The following is a 16,836-nucleotide window of genomic DNA, read 5'->3' as shown; positions in this document are numbered from 1 at the left end:
CAGCTACCGCAGCTGCCATTTGCGTCCCTGCAGGCTGCCTAGTGGCCGAATGTCCAGCTGTGCGCGGCCCCGGCTGGTGGCTCCGCAGAATCCCAGCGGAGCAGAGCCAGCCGGCCAGGATTCCGGGGGGGAGGAATGGAGCGCTTCCCCCCACAGCCAGGATTCCAGGGGGAGGGATGGAACACCTCCCCCCCAGCATCAGCATAATCCGCGGAAAGATAAGTACCTTTCGTACATCCCTATCACGGGGGACATCACGGGGCTGACTGATATGGCATCAGCCTTAGCTTCCAGTTTCCTGGCTTTGTGGTAGGGATGTACAAATCCCTTACCTCCAGGTCTGGCGGGGGGGTCCGCAGGGTGGGAAGCAATCCATCCCTCCTCCTCGGAATCTGTCCAGGCTTGCTCCACTCTGCGGCAATCCTGTGGAGCCAGCCATCGGCTCCGCTTCGCTGGCAATACGGCCGGTTGCCATTGCCATACCGTATCGCTGGGGTAGGGTAAGTGAGTCTCCGGATTCAAATGTCGTAGTGGGCCCCATTTTACAGCCGTAAAGCTGGTAGATTAGCCTAAATGCAGACACTTTTGGCTGCATGTAAGCTAATCTACCAGCTTTATGGCTGCAAATGGTGCCCACTATGCCATTTGAGTCCGGAGACTCACTTACCCTATCCCAGTGATACGGCATGGCAATGGCGGTTGACTGTATCACCAGCGAAGTGGAGCCGGCGTCTGGCTCCTCAGGATCAAGACTACGAAGGAGCCAACCTGCACAGATTCTGGGGGGAGGCAGAGGCGAGTGGTCTGTTCCACCACAGGCCCCAATGGGGCCGGATACTTGGAATCTGGCATCATTGGGATCCATGGCAGAATTCTCCCCTATCCCTATATTGTGGAGTTTGGACCAACGTGAGATAGCCTTATCGTCCGGTCTTTTAAACTGGCAGGTTTTTTTATGATTGAATTATCTTGTTTTTTGAAAAAAAGAAGTCTCCCCAAGGTACACACACACACACATACACCACTCTGTCTTTCTGTCTCTCTGTCTTTCTCTCTGTGTGTCTTTGCAATCAGAGGTACAGTGCTTCTGAACATTGAGATCCTATCTCTAATAGGAATGTAAGGAGAACCATGCAGGATAAGACCAAGGGTCTAGCATTCTGGTCACACAGTGGCCAACCAGCTGCCCACAAGGAACTCACAAGCAGGACATGAGTGCAACAGTACCCTCCTGCCCATGTTCCCCAGCAACTGGTTACCTAGGCATACTGCTTCTGATACTGGACACAGCTATAGCCATCATGACTAGGGATGTACGAAAGTCACTTACCTTTTCAAAGGGTGACTTTCGTGGTGGGGGGGAGGCGTTCTGTCCCTCCCCCCAAAATTCTCCCCGGCCGGCTCTGCTCCTCAGCGACTTCATGGAGCTGCCAGCCAGGGCTGCCCGCAGCTGGACATCCGGCCTCTGGGCTGCACAGGGAAGAAAATGGCGGCCACCATAGCTGCCACCATTTGCATCCCTGTATTTTGCCGTGATAGACTACATATATATTTATGTAGGCTATCATGGCAAAAAAAAAAAGGGGGAACGCAAATGGCGGTGGCTATGATAGCCACCATTTGCATTCCTGTTTGCCATCATAGGCTACGTAAATATTTATGTAGCCTATTACTGCCTCCGCAGGGATGCAAATGACATTAGCTCCTGGGATCTCTGTGGGTGATTCCTCCTCACCCTGCCCTGGTGATGTGGATGAGGCCTTCCTCCTCCTGAGTTCTGGGCTGATGCCACAGAGTGCCAACATCAGGGAGGCCGTATCTCATCTCCCCAAACTACTGAAGCACCTGCCACAAAATCTTCTCCCATCTTCTAGAAAGGAGAAGTTCAAGGTAGTCAAGGTTAGCATCACGGGCATGTAGCTCGGTTCACGGCTAGGCCTATTCCCACATGCCTGTGTGTGGCAACATCCAGCCTCATATATTAGTGGACAGTGTGCCTTGCCGCCCCATGCAGCCCCATGCAGGGGGTGGACTGTTTGAGGTAACACAGAGATCACTCTGCCCTCACGGGTCTCCAGCACTGCTGCCCCCCCTTTAAAAAAGAGCTATGGCACTCAGAGTCACCTCTGAAATTTCCCCCACTGTCCTAGACTAATGCTACATTGGAGGCATTTTGGGAAATGGCAGCTCCCAGTCACGGCACCTGCTGATTCCAAGTATTGCCGATATCTGCTACTCTGTCTTCCACTGCTGCCAGATAACCTAGTCAGTCCCCTCCACCAGCACAGGAGAACATCCAAGAGAGGGCATTTTGTCAAGGGAACACTCAGCATTGGAACGGAACCAGTTTGCCAAGAAGGAATAGAAAGAGATGGAAGCATGAATGTGACCTGAAAATGCTGAAAGGCAGGAAGGCAAGAGGTTTAATGCACGAAATTACAAAACAGCGAGGCAGCATCTCAGGCAACAGCAATGGTCTACAAGTAAGAAGGAACTCAGCCCTGGCCAAACACACAAGATCGGACTTAGGAACTGCAGCAACACTGGTCTTTACTGCAGCTGCTACCTCTTGATCTGTGAAGGGACACCGACTGTCCACTCTCAGGGATACTAAAATCCTGCTGTTTCTCACTTCCACTGTGGAGGAGGGAAAAAAGAGGATGTGCTCTTGAATCTGGGAATAAAAACAGTTCCTTTCCTCTCCATATAACCCAAGCAAGGGCTTGTGCTCCATGAGGGTGAGGAGGAGGTGTAAAAAAGGAGGTGGAGGACAGGAAATCACCCAAGTATTCTGTCAGGATTTATTCTCAATATTAAACACGTTAGGAAGGCAGAAGGTAATGTAGATCAGGAAAGCTGACAAGTAATGAAACATATAGATTAATTCCAAAAAAAACCATAGCTGGGAACTTGTTAAAATAAGAAAGAATTGTTAGAGCAATTCCTGTTTTGTGAGAAACGTATGGGGATGTACGAATCCCACTCACCCGTCCGGTCTGGAGCATCCATGGTGTGGGGGAGGTGCTCCATCCCTCCTCCCGGAATCCTCCCCAGCCAGCTCCACTGCGTGGCTAATCTACCAGCTTTACGGCCACAAATGGCACCCACTAGGCCACTTGCATCCGGAGCCTGACTTACAGCGATACGGCATGGCAATGGCTACCGGCCGTATTGACATTCGCCAGCGAAGCGGAGCTGGCGGCCAGCTCTGCAGCATCAAGGCGGAGCGGAGCTAGCCTGAATGGATTCCAGGGGGGAGGAACGGATCGCCAACCCCCCCTGCAGACCCCCCCACCTGGAATGGGGTAAGTGATCCGCCCATAACTACATATCTCACCAGTAAGGATATCGTGGGAGTCTGGGAAGGGGATGGGGTCCAGTGGCCATCCTCCCACTCAGCCCCTGGACACCTGTCCACAGCCCCACATCCTTGCCCGACTTGGCAGGCACTCAGTTTGGTAAGCTCGGGGATGCCCATTTAGCTTTGACCTGCTATTTTGCTGAAAACCATGGGCAAGCTTTTTACATAAATGTTCATTTTCTGCACAATGGCCACTGTAAATAGCAGCACTTATGCAAAATTTGTGTAATCTGCAATTGGAACACCCATGGGATGGATACCAGTTGATCTGTAATCACCAAATACCCAGCCCCCACAGCATGACATCACAGGACAAGGACAAATCTGTCACACTAATACACACACTCTACATCAGCCTTCCCCACAATGGGTCCATCCCAGATGTGCTGGACCAATCCCAGCATCACCCAACCAACCGTCTGTTAGAACAGCACACAAAGGAAGAGCATCATTGCCAGGCTGGACAATGTAGGTGTAGTTCCATCATAAGCAATCTTTTGGTTTCATCATCAGATGCTCCTTTTTATTTAGATCCGGCCTCAATACAATAATGTAGCATTTGGGGATGAAGATGCAACCCAGTAATCCCAAACTGGAGGCCAAGATGGAGAAGACTTGCACAGCCACCATGTATTTCCCCTTGGTGCTCAGGTAGGTCGGCACAAACGACACCCAAACACTGCAAAACACCAGCATGCTGAAGGTGATCAGCTTGGCTTCATTGAATGCCCCAGGCAGCTTCCTGGCTAAGAAAGCCACCGTGAAACAGACGGCAGCCAGGAAGCCCATGTAGCCAAGAGCACTATAAAGCATGACGGCAGACCCTTCATTGCATTGCAGGATGATCTGCCCAGTCTGGGAATGCATGTCAGAGTCTGGGAATGGAGGAGAGATTCCCAGCCAGAGGATACAGATGCCCATTTGAGCAGCAGAGCAAGAAATCATGATGGAGACTGCCAAGCTCTTCCCCAGCCATTTCCTCATCCTGTTTCCTGGCTTTGTGGCCACAAATGCCACCACCACCATGATAGTTTTTGCCAACAGAGAAGAGACAGCAACTGAGAAGATGATGCTGAAGGCAGTTTGTCGGAGAAGGCAGGTCACCTTCTGGGGCCGACCTATGAAGAGAAAGGAGGACAAAAAGGAGAGCAGAAGGGAGACGAGGAGCATGTAGGTGAGGTCACGGTTGTTGGCTTTGACTACTGGAGTTTCTCGATATTTAATGAAGATTCCCAAAAGAAGACCAGTGGTTAGGGACAACAAAAGGGAACAGAGCACTAGGATAATCCCCAGGGTTCCTCTGTAGGAGAGGAAGTCGATAAGTTTAGGAACACATTGATCTCGATCTTCATTTGGATGCTGATCATCTGGGCACTTGTTGCAATGTTCTGCATCTGAAAAAAAGAACAGCAGCTGTATCATCAGTATAATCCAGCCTTCTCCAAAGGGTGGTGCCCTGAAAATGTTTTGGACTACAATTCCCAGCATACCTGACCATTGGCTATGCTAGCAGGGCTTTTTGGAATTGAAGTCCCAACCAGCTGGAGATCTACTTTCTGCCCACCCAGCTCTAAAAGATATGATGGGGGGTGAAGGAATAGATGCCACGAGAGAAAGATTTTTTTTTGCTGATGAGCAGGATTAAAATACTTTGAATAAACCAATAATAAATAAAGAGGTACATCCTACAGATACAGAGGCAGGCTGGCTCTGCACACCAGCTGCTGCCAGTAACCACAGGAGATGACTGTTGCCTTCATGTCCCGCTCATCGGCTTCACAGAGGTAGCTTCCTGGCCCCCTGGGAACAGGATGCTGGACTAGATGGTTCACTGATGTCAACAGGTGTGGCTCTGCTTGTGTTCAGTGGCCAGGGAAATGTTTTGCATGGTGAAGGCTGCCAGTTCACTCCAGAGCATCACCACTCAAAAAGGATCCCAGAAAGAAGGGCCAGGAAAGCCCCTTACCTGAGGTGTCAGATTCTTTACTAGCCAAGGTCACTCTGTGGGTGAGTGGCTCCAGTGTCCTGCCATTTGCGTCCCTGCTTTTGCCGTGATAGGCTACGTAAATATTTGCAAAGCCTATCACGGCAAAAGCAGGGACGCAAATGGCATAGCGGCTACGCTGGCCGCCATTTGCATCTGCAGACCTGCCGCAGCTGGATGTGGAGACAGCTTGGTAGGATTCCGGGGGAGAGACGGAGCACCTCTCACCCTCCACTGTGGATGCCACTTACGAAACCGCTAAGTGGTTTCGTACTTCCCTATTCCCAAGTGAAGGGGCAGGGCGAGGGATTAACAATTTATTTGACAGGTATGGCATATGGCTCTGCTGGATTAAATGAAGTAGTGCTTGCAGAGGAGGAAACTGACAAGGATATTTACAGGAGAGGAATGTGCCTCTGAAGGGCTACATAGTGGGCAGGGGGACTGGCAATCATCTTTCTTTATGGCTCTAAACAAAGTAGTGTGTGGAGAAGATGATGGTCTGGTGCAGTTCCCTTCCCTCAGCATAGGTTTAACATGGTGGGGACAAGCTGCTCCTGTCACGGCTCAGCGAAGGGATGCAAATGGTGGCCGGTGTAGCGGCCGCCATTTGCGGCCACAGACTGGCAGTGGCTGTAGCCACCGCCACTGCCAGAGCCGCCACTGGAGCCGCCACCGCCGCCAGAGCCGCAGCCACATAGGCTCTGTTCTGGGGGGCCGAATTCACTGAAATTCAGTCTCCCTGGGATCCGTGGCAGAATTCTCTAACATCCCTACGTGGGAAACACAGAATTGGAAGATGGAATGGACAGGTTATTTGACAAGTGTAGAATATGGCTCTGCTGGACTAAATGTAGGGATGGACGAAAATTCCACCACAGATCTCGGGGAGGCCGTATGCCAGCACACTCAGCCCCCCGAAATCGGTGGCGGAACGGCCTGCGCCCCCCCGCCCCCCCTGGGTTGAGACTTACCTTGGGCGGATCTTTCTGGCAGCGGTGGCTCCGGCGGCGGCTCTGGCGGTGGTTCGGCGGTGGAGGCTGGTCTTCTGACCGGCTGCGACCGCCACCATTTCCAGTTAAAAAAAAAAAAAAAAGTGATAGGCTACGTGAAGATTTACGTAGTCTATCATGGCTAGGTTTTTGAAAAAAACTGTGATAGGCTACGTAAATGTTTACATAGCCTATCACGGCTGACTTAAAAAACAACAACAAGAACAACGCACATACGCAAATGGCAGCGGCCATGGCCGCCGCCATTTGCCTTCCTTATTTTGGCACGTCTTAGTCTACGTAAACATTTACGTAGACTAAGACGGCGAAAATAAAGGGAATGCTACGCTATTTGCATTCCCCTTATTTCCGCCATCTTAGTCTACGTAAATGTTTACATAGAGTAAGACGTGCCAAAATAAGGAACGCAAATGGCGGCGGCCATGGCCGCCGCGATTTGCATACACGTGTTATTGTTGTTGTTGTTTTTAAGTCAGCCATGATAGGCTATGTAAACATTTCCATACCCTATCACGGCTGACTGCAGGGACGCAAACGCCATTTGCGTCCCTGCTAGCCAGAGGCTGGATGTCCGGCTGCTGGCGGAGCCGGCCAGCAGCTCCGCAGAATCCCCGTGGAGCACAGCTGGCCGGCCAGGATTCCGGGGGGGGGGAGGAACAGAGCGCCTCCCCCCCAGCGAGGATTCTGGGGGGAGGGATGGAATACCTCACCCCCAACCATAAACATAATCCGCGAAGGGTAAGTGATTTTCATACATCCCTAACTAAATGAAGTAGTGTGTGCGGAGGAGGAAATTCACAAGGATATTTGCAAGAGAGGAATGTGCCTCTGAAGGGCTACATAGTGGGCAGGGAGACTGGCAGTTGTGCACACTTGCACAGGACAGCCTATTATTATTATTATAATTATTATTATAAATGGTGCCATTTGTGCACATTTCAAGGACCCATCCTGCAATTTTCAGAAATTGCCACCATTAAAAAAGAAAAGAAAAAGGAATCTGCATATTGCATCGACTCACTACAGGTCAAGATAATGCCACTGGGGGGAAAGAGAACAAAAACTTCCAGGACTGAACTGGAAAAATCCATTAAGATTTCACTAAGGATGTGAAGGATCCCCTTCATGGATCACTGCCTTGTTGTGGCAAAGGGGCTTGTGTAACTCGGTGAAGCCGTAAGCTATGCTGTGCAGGGCCACCCAAGACAGACAGGTCATGGCAGAGAGTTCTGACAAAATGTGGTCCACTGGAGAAGGAAATGGCAACCCACTCCAGTATTCTTGCCAAGAAAACCCCATGGATCTTATCACAAGGCTAAAAGATATAACGCCGGAAGATGAGACCCTCAGATGAGACCCAATATACTACTGGGAAGAGCAGAGGTAGCGCCGGAAAGAGTGAAGTGGCTGGGCCAAAGCCAAAAGGACACTCAGCTGTGGATGTGTCTGGTGGTGAAAAGAAAATCCGATGCTGTAAAGAACATTATTGTTTAGGAACCTGGAATGTCAGATCAATGAATCAATGTAAGCTGGAGGTGGTCAAACATGAGATGGCAAGACTGAACATCAACATCTTGGGAATCAGCAAACTAAAATGGACAAGAATGGGCGAATTTAATTCAGGTGACCATTATATCTACTACTGTGGGCAAGAATCCCTTAGAAGAAATGGAGTAGCACTCATAGTCAATAAAAGAGTGAGAAAAGCAGTACTAGAGTACAATCTCAAAAATGATAGAATGATCTCAGGATGAATCCAAGGCAAACCATTCAACATCACAGTAATTCAAGTGTATTCCCAGCCACTGAGGCCAAAGAAGCTGAGGTTAGGGATGTACAAAAGTGACTTACCTTTCGCGGATTATGTTGATGGGGGGAGAGGCGTTCCGTCCCTCCCCACGGAATCCTGGCTGTGGGGGAGGCACTCCGGTCCTCCCCCCGGAATCCTCAAACAGCCAGCTGTGTTCCGCGGCAGATCCGCAGAGCAGCCAGCCAGGCCCGGCCCGGCCAGGCCAGAGCTGTCCGCAGCCGGATTGCCGGCCACGGAGGGCTCTGAGTAAAAACAACAACAACAACAACCATGAACACAAATGGTGGTGGCTACGGCCGCCGCCATTTGCGTTCCTTCTTTTTGGCTGTCTTAATCTACGTAAATATTTACGTAGACTATGATTGCAAAAATCAAGGGGAACGCAAATAGCGTAGCGGGCACTATTTGCGTCCTTTTTCATTCACCGTTTTAGCCTACGTAAATCTTTACGTAGGCTAAAACTGCGAATCAAAAGGAGACGCTAATAGCGCCCGCTACGCTATTTGCGTTCCCCTTGATTTTCACCGTCATAGTCTACGTAAATATTTACGTAGATTAAGACGATAAAAAGAAGGAATGCAAATGGTGGCGGCCGTACCCGCCGCCATTTGTGTACGCCATTTTTTTTAAAAAAAAACACCCCCAACCATGATAGGCTATGTAAAGATTTACGTAGCCTATCATGCCTTTTTTTTCTTTTTTAAACCTAAACATGATAGGCTACGTAAACCTTTACATAGCGTATCACGTCTTTTTTTTTTCCACAAGCCTGGAAATGGCGGCGGTGGCAACCAGTCGGAAGACCACCCACCGGAGTCGCCGCCAGAGCCACCGCCGCCGCCGGAGTCGCCACCACCCGGAACATCCACCCCAGGTAACTCCCGTCCCGAGGGGGATCCACGGTGGGCGGGGGGGTAGCATGCCATTCCACCACAGATTTCAGGGGGCCGAATGCACTGGCATTCGGCCTCACTGAGATCTGTGGCGGAATTCTCTGACATCCCTAGCTGAGGTTGATCACTTCTATGAAGACCTACAACACCTTCTGGAACTAACATCAAAAAACGATGTCCTCTTCATCATAGGGGATTGGAATGCCAAAGTAGGAAGTCAAGAAATCAATGGGATAACAGGCAAGCATGGCCTTGATGTACAAAATGAAGCAGGACAAAAGCTAATAGAGTTTTCCAAGAGAACACGCTGATCATAGCAAACTAGGGATGTACGGAAGGGACTTACCTGGTCCCGCAGCTTGCTTCGCAGTGGGGGGGAGGCGCTTCGGTTCTCCCCCCGAAGTTCAGGCCAGGGGGGGAGGAGCCCTGTCTCCCCAGCCACGAAATACAAAAGTAAAAAAAACAAACAAACAACCCACACCCATGATAGGCTACATAATGATTAACGTATCTGACTTTGGCAATCTAGCCGTGATAGGCTATGTTAATCGTTACGTACCCTATCATGGGTGTTTTGTTTTTTTTACTTTATTTTGTAATGGTGGAGGCGGCATCCGGTCGGAAGACCGTCCGCCGTCTGCGCCCCCGACAAAACGCCGCCGAACTCCCGCCAGGACCCGCCGCCGAGAGGGACATTCGAGGGCATTAAGTCCCATCCCGGGGGGGCAGGGGGGCGGAGAATTTCACCAACCATTTCCGGGGGCCGAATGCGTTGGCATTCGGCCTCCCCGAGATTCGTGGAGAAATTCTCCACCTATCTAGGGATGTACGAAAGTCACTTACCTTTTGATGAAATGTGATTCGAGGTGGGGGGGAGGTGCCCCGTCCCTCCGCCCAAAATTCTGGCTGGAGGGGAGGCGCCCCATCCCTCCCCCCCAAAATTCTGGCTGGGGGGGAGGAGCCCCATCCCTCCCCCCTGAAATTCTGGCTGGGGGGGTGGCGCCCCGTCCCTCCCACTCCGAATCCTGGCCGGACAGGTCTGCAAACGGCGGCAGCCGTAGCTGCCGCGGTTTGCATCCCTGCAGTCAGCCGTGATAGGCTACGTAAATGTTTACGTAACCTATCACGGCTGAGTAAAAAAAACCAGCCGCGCATACGCAAATGGCGGCATCCATGGGCGATGCATTCCTTATTTTGGCATGTCTAGTCTACATAAACATTTACATAGACTACGGCAAAAATATGGGGAACGCAAATAGCATAGATACTATTATTTCCCTTATTTTCGCTGTAGTCTACATAAATGTTTACATAGACTAGACGTGCCAAAATAAGGAATGCAAATGGCGGCGCCCATGGGTGCTGCCATTTGTGTATGCACGGCTGTTTTTTTTTACTCAGCTGTGATAGGCTACATAAAGATTTACGTAGCCCACCATGGTATTTTTTAAAAATCTAGCCATGATAGGCTACGTAAATCTTTATGTAGCCTATCACTTTTTTTTTTTTGCTAGAAATGGCGGCGGCGGCAGCTGGTCAGAAGACCGGCTACCACAGCTGCCGCCACCGCCAAACCGCCGTCACCAGGGAGATTTGCTCAAGTTAAGTCCCGTCCCAGGGGGGACGGGGGGGCAGAGCATTTCGCCACCGATTTCGGGGGGCCGAATGCGCTGGCATTCGGCCTCCCTGAGATTCATGGCGAAATTCTCTGTATGCTCCCATTGCTGAACTCCAGCCTTGACACCTGTCTTTGAATCAATCATTGACATGCAAGGTCCTCTTTTGTCAAAAGAGTGAGAGATACTAAGTATGTACGAAATCACGGTAAAGGAAGCCACACAAATGGTGGCCACTGAGCCATTTGCGTAGCTGCCTTTACCCTGATAGGCTACGCAAATACTTACGTAGCCTATCACGGAAAGAGCAGTGGTGCAAATGGCATAACGGCCGCCATTTGCGCCCCTGCTCTTTGCCGTGATAGGCTATGTAAATACTTACATAGCCTATCACGGCAGCTGGGCAGGATGCAAATGGCGGCTGCTACGGCGGCCGCCATTTGTGGCCGCAGCAGCCAGCCGTGTTCGGAACGCCGGCTACGGACAGCCCTGGCCGGCAGCTCTGAGGAGCCGCAGCGAAGCAGAGTCAGCCCAGTGAGGATTCCGGGGGGAGGGACGGAGCACCTCCCCCCACCGCGAATCAAAGCTGCGAAAAGCTAAGTGACTTTCGTACATCCCTAGTCTCTTCTTTGATGTGTCAAGCACAAGCGGGCAGACTGAACGTGTCACAAAGCACACAAGGGGAGCACTGGTGCATCATGCTGAATGTTCCCCTGGCCGGCTACTTTCCCCTCTGTACTCCATTACTTCTGGATGTTTGTTCAACTCCCTTTGTGAAATTACTGAATATCTTAATATTAACTATACAAAGATTCCCAGAGCAGGCTCCTTTCCCCTGTGTATTCCATTAGTGCAGGATATTTCTTTCGACTCCCTTTGTAAACTTGGTTAGTGAACTCTTTAATAATTAACTATATAAACAGCTAGAAAGGAACCAGTGCCTACAACAACCCAGCCTAAAATATGTCAATGCATCTGTGCCCTATTGCAAATGAGCAGCTCTTTGCTCCTGACTCTCCTACCTTCCTGAGTGGAGATGGTTCCTTCTGCACATGGGGCACAAGCATAGCAGCAGATGGGCTCTCCTTCCTGAATCATCTTGGCAAATCCAGGCCGACAACTTTCAGTACATCTAGAAAAAGGCATGGTCTATCCATGAAGATGAGGAACATCCAGGAAAATTAGTTAGGCCAGAAGTTATATCGAAGTTGGTGGAAATTATAGAGTTGGAAATAGCATAAATTTAGTTTGTTAGTTCAACATTGTACCAGAGTGAAGACCAGAATTAAGGAAGTTGAATCAATGATTAGATTCAGAAAACTCAAATTGGGGCATAACCCCATCCTTCCACCTGAGGAGGGAAAGAAAGAGAGAGGAGAGAGATCTTGGGGAAGGATTTTGTCACTGTGGCAGAGCACATATCTACCATGCAGAAGGTCTCACGTTCAAGACCTGGCATCTCCAGTCAAATGTGTCAGGTAGCAGGTGATGTGAAAAGTCTTTACCTACAGTCCAATGGATAACTGAATTCTGAGAAGGAGCCAGAACTTGTTTGGTTTCAGTCAGTCAAGGCTGATGGCTACTGACATTGCGGGAGATGTGGGGAGCAGGGACACCATAGTCAAAGCCAGGGGACTATCAGAGATAACAGTCTTTTGAATCATTAAAGCCAGCAACCGAATTCCTCAGAAATGGGAAACTGAGGCATAGGAACTTTAAGATCATGAGTGCAAAGTGGGTGGTGGAGATTCACGCATCCACGCAAAAAGCATTCATTCGTATTCATATTCTCATGATTCACTAACAATTCCCATTGCACAAGGTTTGAAGTGGCTTTAAGATCAATCTTGCAAAACAGTAGGGGTGGGGGTGGGAATTTACACACTCACAGAAAATGAGAAGGAGGATTAAGTTCTCAGTTCATCCCTAATCCACCTTTCTGTACATAGCAACAACAAAAATAAATCACACAAAAATATTAATTTGTTTCAGCCCAGATTATCCTGTTCTAACAGCAACTCCTTTTGCGGAGAGCCTCAACTGACCTTAAGGACAGAACAGTGGGAACAGTAACACGATGACGATGATAATGATGATGATATCATCAGAGCCACACAGAAAGGCAGTTTTTGTAACCCGACAACAAATTTTGACAATATCCAAATTCCACTTCTTTCTTTTAATAACAATGAAGTGCCTTGTTGGAGGCACCATTAAGACTGCCGAATTCATGCTGGCCTAAGTTTTCTGGGCACCGTCCACTTCATCAGGTGCAATGGACCCCCTTTCATGCCTATTCAGAAGTAACAGTGAGAATGTGCACAGCACAAAAATCCACTTATAAATTTCTGCTCTCTATTAAGGAGGACTGGATTACTCAGGATCAAGTATGAGAAAGCATACCTGCAAAGGTGAGTGTGTGTGGTCGTGGGCTTGTATAATACTGAAGGATTACAGGGTGGATTTAACAAATAAAATGGCAAAAGACACTAAAGATGGGGGTGGGGGTGGGGTAAAAACAAAAAAAGCCAAAATATAGGATCCAAAATAGAGTTTATGAAGACATTTAACACCTTCAAAATTGGAGAGAGAGAGAGAGAGAGAGAGAGAGAGAGAGAGAGAGACCTACCTCACTCTGATGTGTGGTCTGAATTCAGTCAGCATATCTCTCTATACCTCCCTCTCTCTCTCTCTCTCTCTCTCTCTCTCTCTCAAACACACACACACACACACACACAGCCATTACATTCATACAGGCCACCCATGACTTAAAGCAAATTTTGGGTCCTGCCCTACAGAGGACACAAAAACGTCGCCATACAACGGCATGCATGATGGGAGGCAGGGGAATCAATACCTTCATGATTCTGCTTCCCTGCTCTCTCTGCTACCTTTTGTGAAATTTGTGTTTTGTCATGGCTTTGCTCACCAGAGCAGCCATTGTGAGAATGGAACCCCCCCCCCCATGGATGTAGGGGTGTACGAAACCCCGCTTACCTAGGGATGTCAGAGAATTTCTCCACAAATCTCGGGGAGGCCGAATGCCAGTGCATTCAGGCCCCCGAAATCGGTGGCAGAACGGTCTGCCCCCCCGCCCCACCCCTCGGGATGGGACTTACCTTCGGTGGATCTTCCTGGCGGCGGCGGCGGCTCTGGCGGCGGTTCGGCAGTGGTTCGGGGGCGGCGGCTGCAGCGGCCGGTCTTCCGACTGGCTGCCGCCGCTACCATTTCCAGTTAAAAAAAAAAAAAGTGATAGACTACATAAAGTAAATGTTTACGTAGCCTATCATGGCTGATTTCAAAGGAAAAAAAGCATAAAAAAACACTGATTTAAAAGGAAGAAAAAACCATGGGCGCCGCCATTTGCATTCCTTATTTTGGCACATCTTTGAACTTGAGCACGCTCCGGGAGAGAGCGCAGGACAGGAAGGCCTGGCGTGCTATGGTCCATGGGGTCACGAAGATTCGGACACGACTGAACGACTGAACAACAACAAAAGTCTACCTAAACATTTACGTAGACTAAGACAGTGAAAATAAGGGGAACGCAAATAGCGTAGACGCTACGCTATTTGCGTTCCCCTTATTTTCACCGTCTTAGTCTACGTAAATGTTTACGTAGACTAAGACATGCCAAAATAAGGAACGCAAATGGCAGCACCCCTGGGCACCGCCATTTGCATACGTGTGATTTTTTTTTTCTTTTAAATCAGCCGTGATGGGCTACATAAACATTTACGTAGCCTATCTCGGCTGACTGCAGGGACGCAAACGGCAGCGGCTACGGCAGCCGCCATGTGCGTCCCTGCTGGCCAGAGGCCGGATGTCTGGCTGCTGGCGGAGCCAGCCGGTGGCTCTGCAGAATCCCTGTGAAGTGGAGACGGCCGGCCAGAATTTGGGGGGGGAAGGACGGAGTGCCTTCCCCCCGGCCAGAATTTGGGGGGGAGGGACAGAGCGCCTCCTACCCACCTTGAATCAATTTCACTAAAAGATAAGTGACTTTCGTTCATCCCTACGCTTACCTGGCTCCGCCGGGTTCCTTAAGTGGGGGGAGGTGATCCATTCCTCCCCCCGGAATCCTCAGCAGGGGGGGAGGCGATCTGTTCCTTCCACCCCGGAATCTGCGGAGCTGCCGGCCAGGCCAACCTTCAGCAGAGCCTCCAGCCGCTGTCAGGCTGCTCCAGACGCAAATGAAGTCCCATGTAGCGGACGCCATTTGTGTCCCTACGCAAGCCTGTGATAGGCTACGTAAATATTTACATAGCCTATCACGGCTAAAACAGGGAAGCAAATGGCATCCCGTACAACATTTGCGTTCCAGCTTTAGCCGTGATAGGCTACGTAAATATTTACGTAGCCTATCGCAGGCTTGTGTAGGGATGCAAATGGTCTCCCCTACATCATTTGTGTCCCTGCTTTAGCCATGATAGGCTATGTAAATATATACATAGCCTATCACGGGCAGGCGTAGGGACGCAAATGGCAGCTGCTATGAGGGCCACCATTTGCGGCTGCAGCAGCCTGGCAATGGCCAGAGCCTCTGCCGCCGGAGCCACTGCCGGAGCCCCAGCCAGGTAGGCTCCGTTTCGCAGGGCTTTTGCAGGGTGGTGGGGCGGGGGGCTCCCTTCCGCCATGGATTCTGGGGGGCCGAATTCACTGGAATTCAGCCCCCCTGGGATCCATGGCTGAATTCTCTAACATCCCTACATGGATGCCACCTTTTGACACCTCCCACAACAGTTTGGAACATTTCACATATGCCCTGCAACAGTGAGAGGAGTACTGGCCTGGCATACTTCACAGCAGGACTTCAGAGTTATCGTATAATCATGCTAAGCCTTTTCTATTCATAGTCACTATGTGATTTCAGTATAAATTAATGGATTTGGAAATCACCTTCCTACAGTATTATGTAAAATAGCTAATGAACTGATAGAAGTTAAGGCTGCGATCCTATGCCCACTTACCTGGGAGTAAGCCCCACTGAACTTAATGACCACGCCTTATTGACCTCAGTGGGACAAACTTTGCATTAGATATGTATAGGATTGCCTGGGAAGAGATATCAAGAATCATTGAAATTTTTCCCACCTGCTTCAACAACTTGGGCCATCCAATGGCCTTTTGATCAATGGTGAACTTGATCTCGGAGGAGGCCTGTCTCTCTAGACTCCCAACTACCACTCTAGCAGTGGACTTGTTTGGAAACATCACCCAGTTCACGATATAAAAGTCGCACACCAGTTCCCCGTTCTCATCCAAATAAGCTCCATCCACAGAACTATTGTAAAGCTGGAAATGCCTCAGGAATTGGTGAAGCTAGAATGACATGGGGAAAACACCCATTTGGTAAAGAGGAAATTGGTTTAAACGTCTTGGCTCTCCTAGGGATGGACGAAAGTCCCTTACCTGTCCTCGAAGCTTGCTTCACGGTGGGGGGGAGGCGCTTCGGTTCTCCCCCCGAAGTTCATGTGAGGGGGGGAGGTGCTCCGCCTCGCCCGGCCAAAATTCAGGCCGGGGGGGAGGCGTCCCATCCCTCGCTGGCGAAATTCAGGCCAGGTAGAAGCGCCCTGTCTACCCGGCCACAAAAAAAAAGAAAAAAAAAACACCCCCGTGATAGGCTATGTAACGATTTACGTAGCCTATCACGGCTAAATTTCCAAAGTCAGCCATGATAGGCTACGTAAATCATCACGTAGCCTATCACGGGTGACTTTGAAAAAAAAAAGTGCGTACACAAATGGCGGCCCCCATAGGGCGCCGCCATTTGAGTTCCTTATTTGGTCCCTGTAGTCTACGTAAAGATTTACGTAGACTACGGCGAAAATAATGGCAACGCTATTTGCGATGCCCTTATTTTCGCCGTAGTCTATGTAAATCTTTACGTAGACTACAGGGACCAAATAAGGAACTCAAATGGCAGCGCCCTATGGGGGCCGCCATTTGCGTACGCACTTTTTTTTTTTTTCAGAGTCATCCATGATAGGCTACATGACAATTAACGTAGCCTATCATGGCTGACTTTGGAGATCTAGCCATGATAGGCTACATTAATCGTTACGTAGCCTATCACGGGTTTTTCTTTTTTCTTTTTTTACTGCACTTGTAATGGTGGCGGTGGCAGCCAGTTGAAAGACCGGCTGCCGCCCCCACCCCTGA

At 49.8% G+C, this 16,836-nt stretch overlaps 1 protein-coding gene across 1 annotated transcript; it reads right to left on the bottom strand.

Annotated features, from left to right (window-relative positions):
• Positions 1-2,793: 2,793 nt before the first annotated feature.
• Positions 2,794-16,263, bottom strand: LOC146355497 (vomeronasal type-2 receptor 26-like). Its single transcript, XM_084832565.1, has 4 exons — positions 16,087-16,263; positions 15,769-15,996; positions 11,700-11,809; positions 2,794-4,755 (listed from the first exon to the last, which is right to left on the bottom strand). Exons 3-4 carry the CDS (start codon positions 11,773-11,775, stop codon positions 3,845-3,847), a joined length of 987 nt encoding a protein of 328 aa, XP_084688691.1. The 5' UTR covers positions 11,776-11,809; positions 15,769-15,996; positions 16,087-16,263; the 3' UTR covers positions 2,794-3,844.
• Positions 16,264-16,836: the final 573 nt, after the last annotated feature.

This window comes from Heloderma suspectum, chromosome 2, assembly GCF_057233095.1.
Source record: "Heloderma suspectum isolate Gila_16-S chromosome 2, 16-S_ref, whole genome shotgun sequence".
In the NCBI taxonomy this organism is placed as follows: Eukaryota; Metazoa; Chordata; class Lepidosauria; order Squamata; family Helodermatidae; genus Heloderma; species Heloderma suspectum.
Note: the sequence above shows the minus strand (reverse complement) of the source record. Positions and strands in the feature narration are given on the sequence as shown.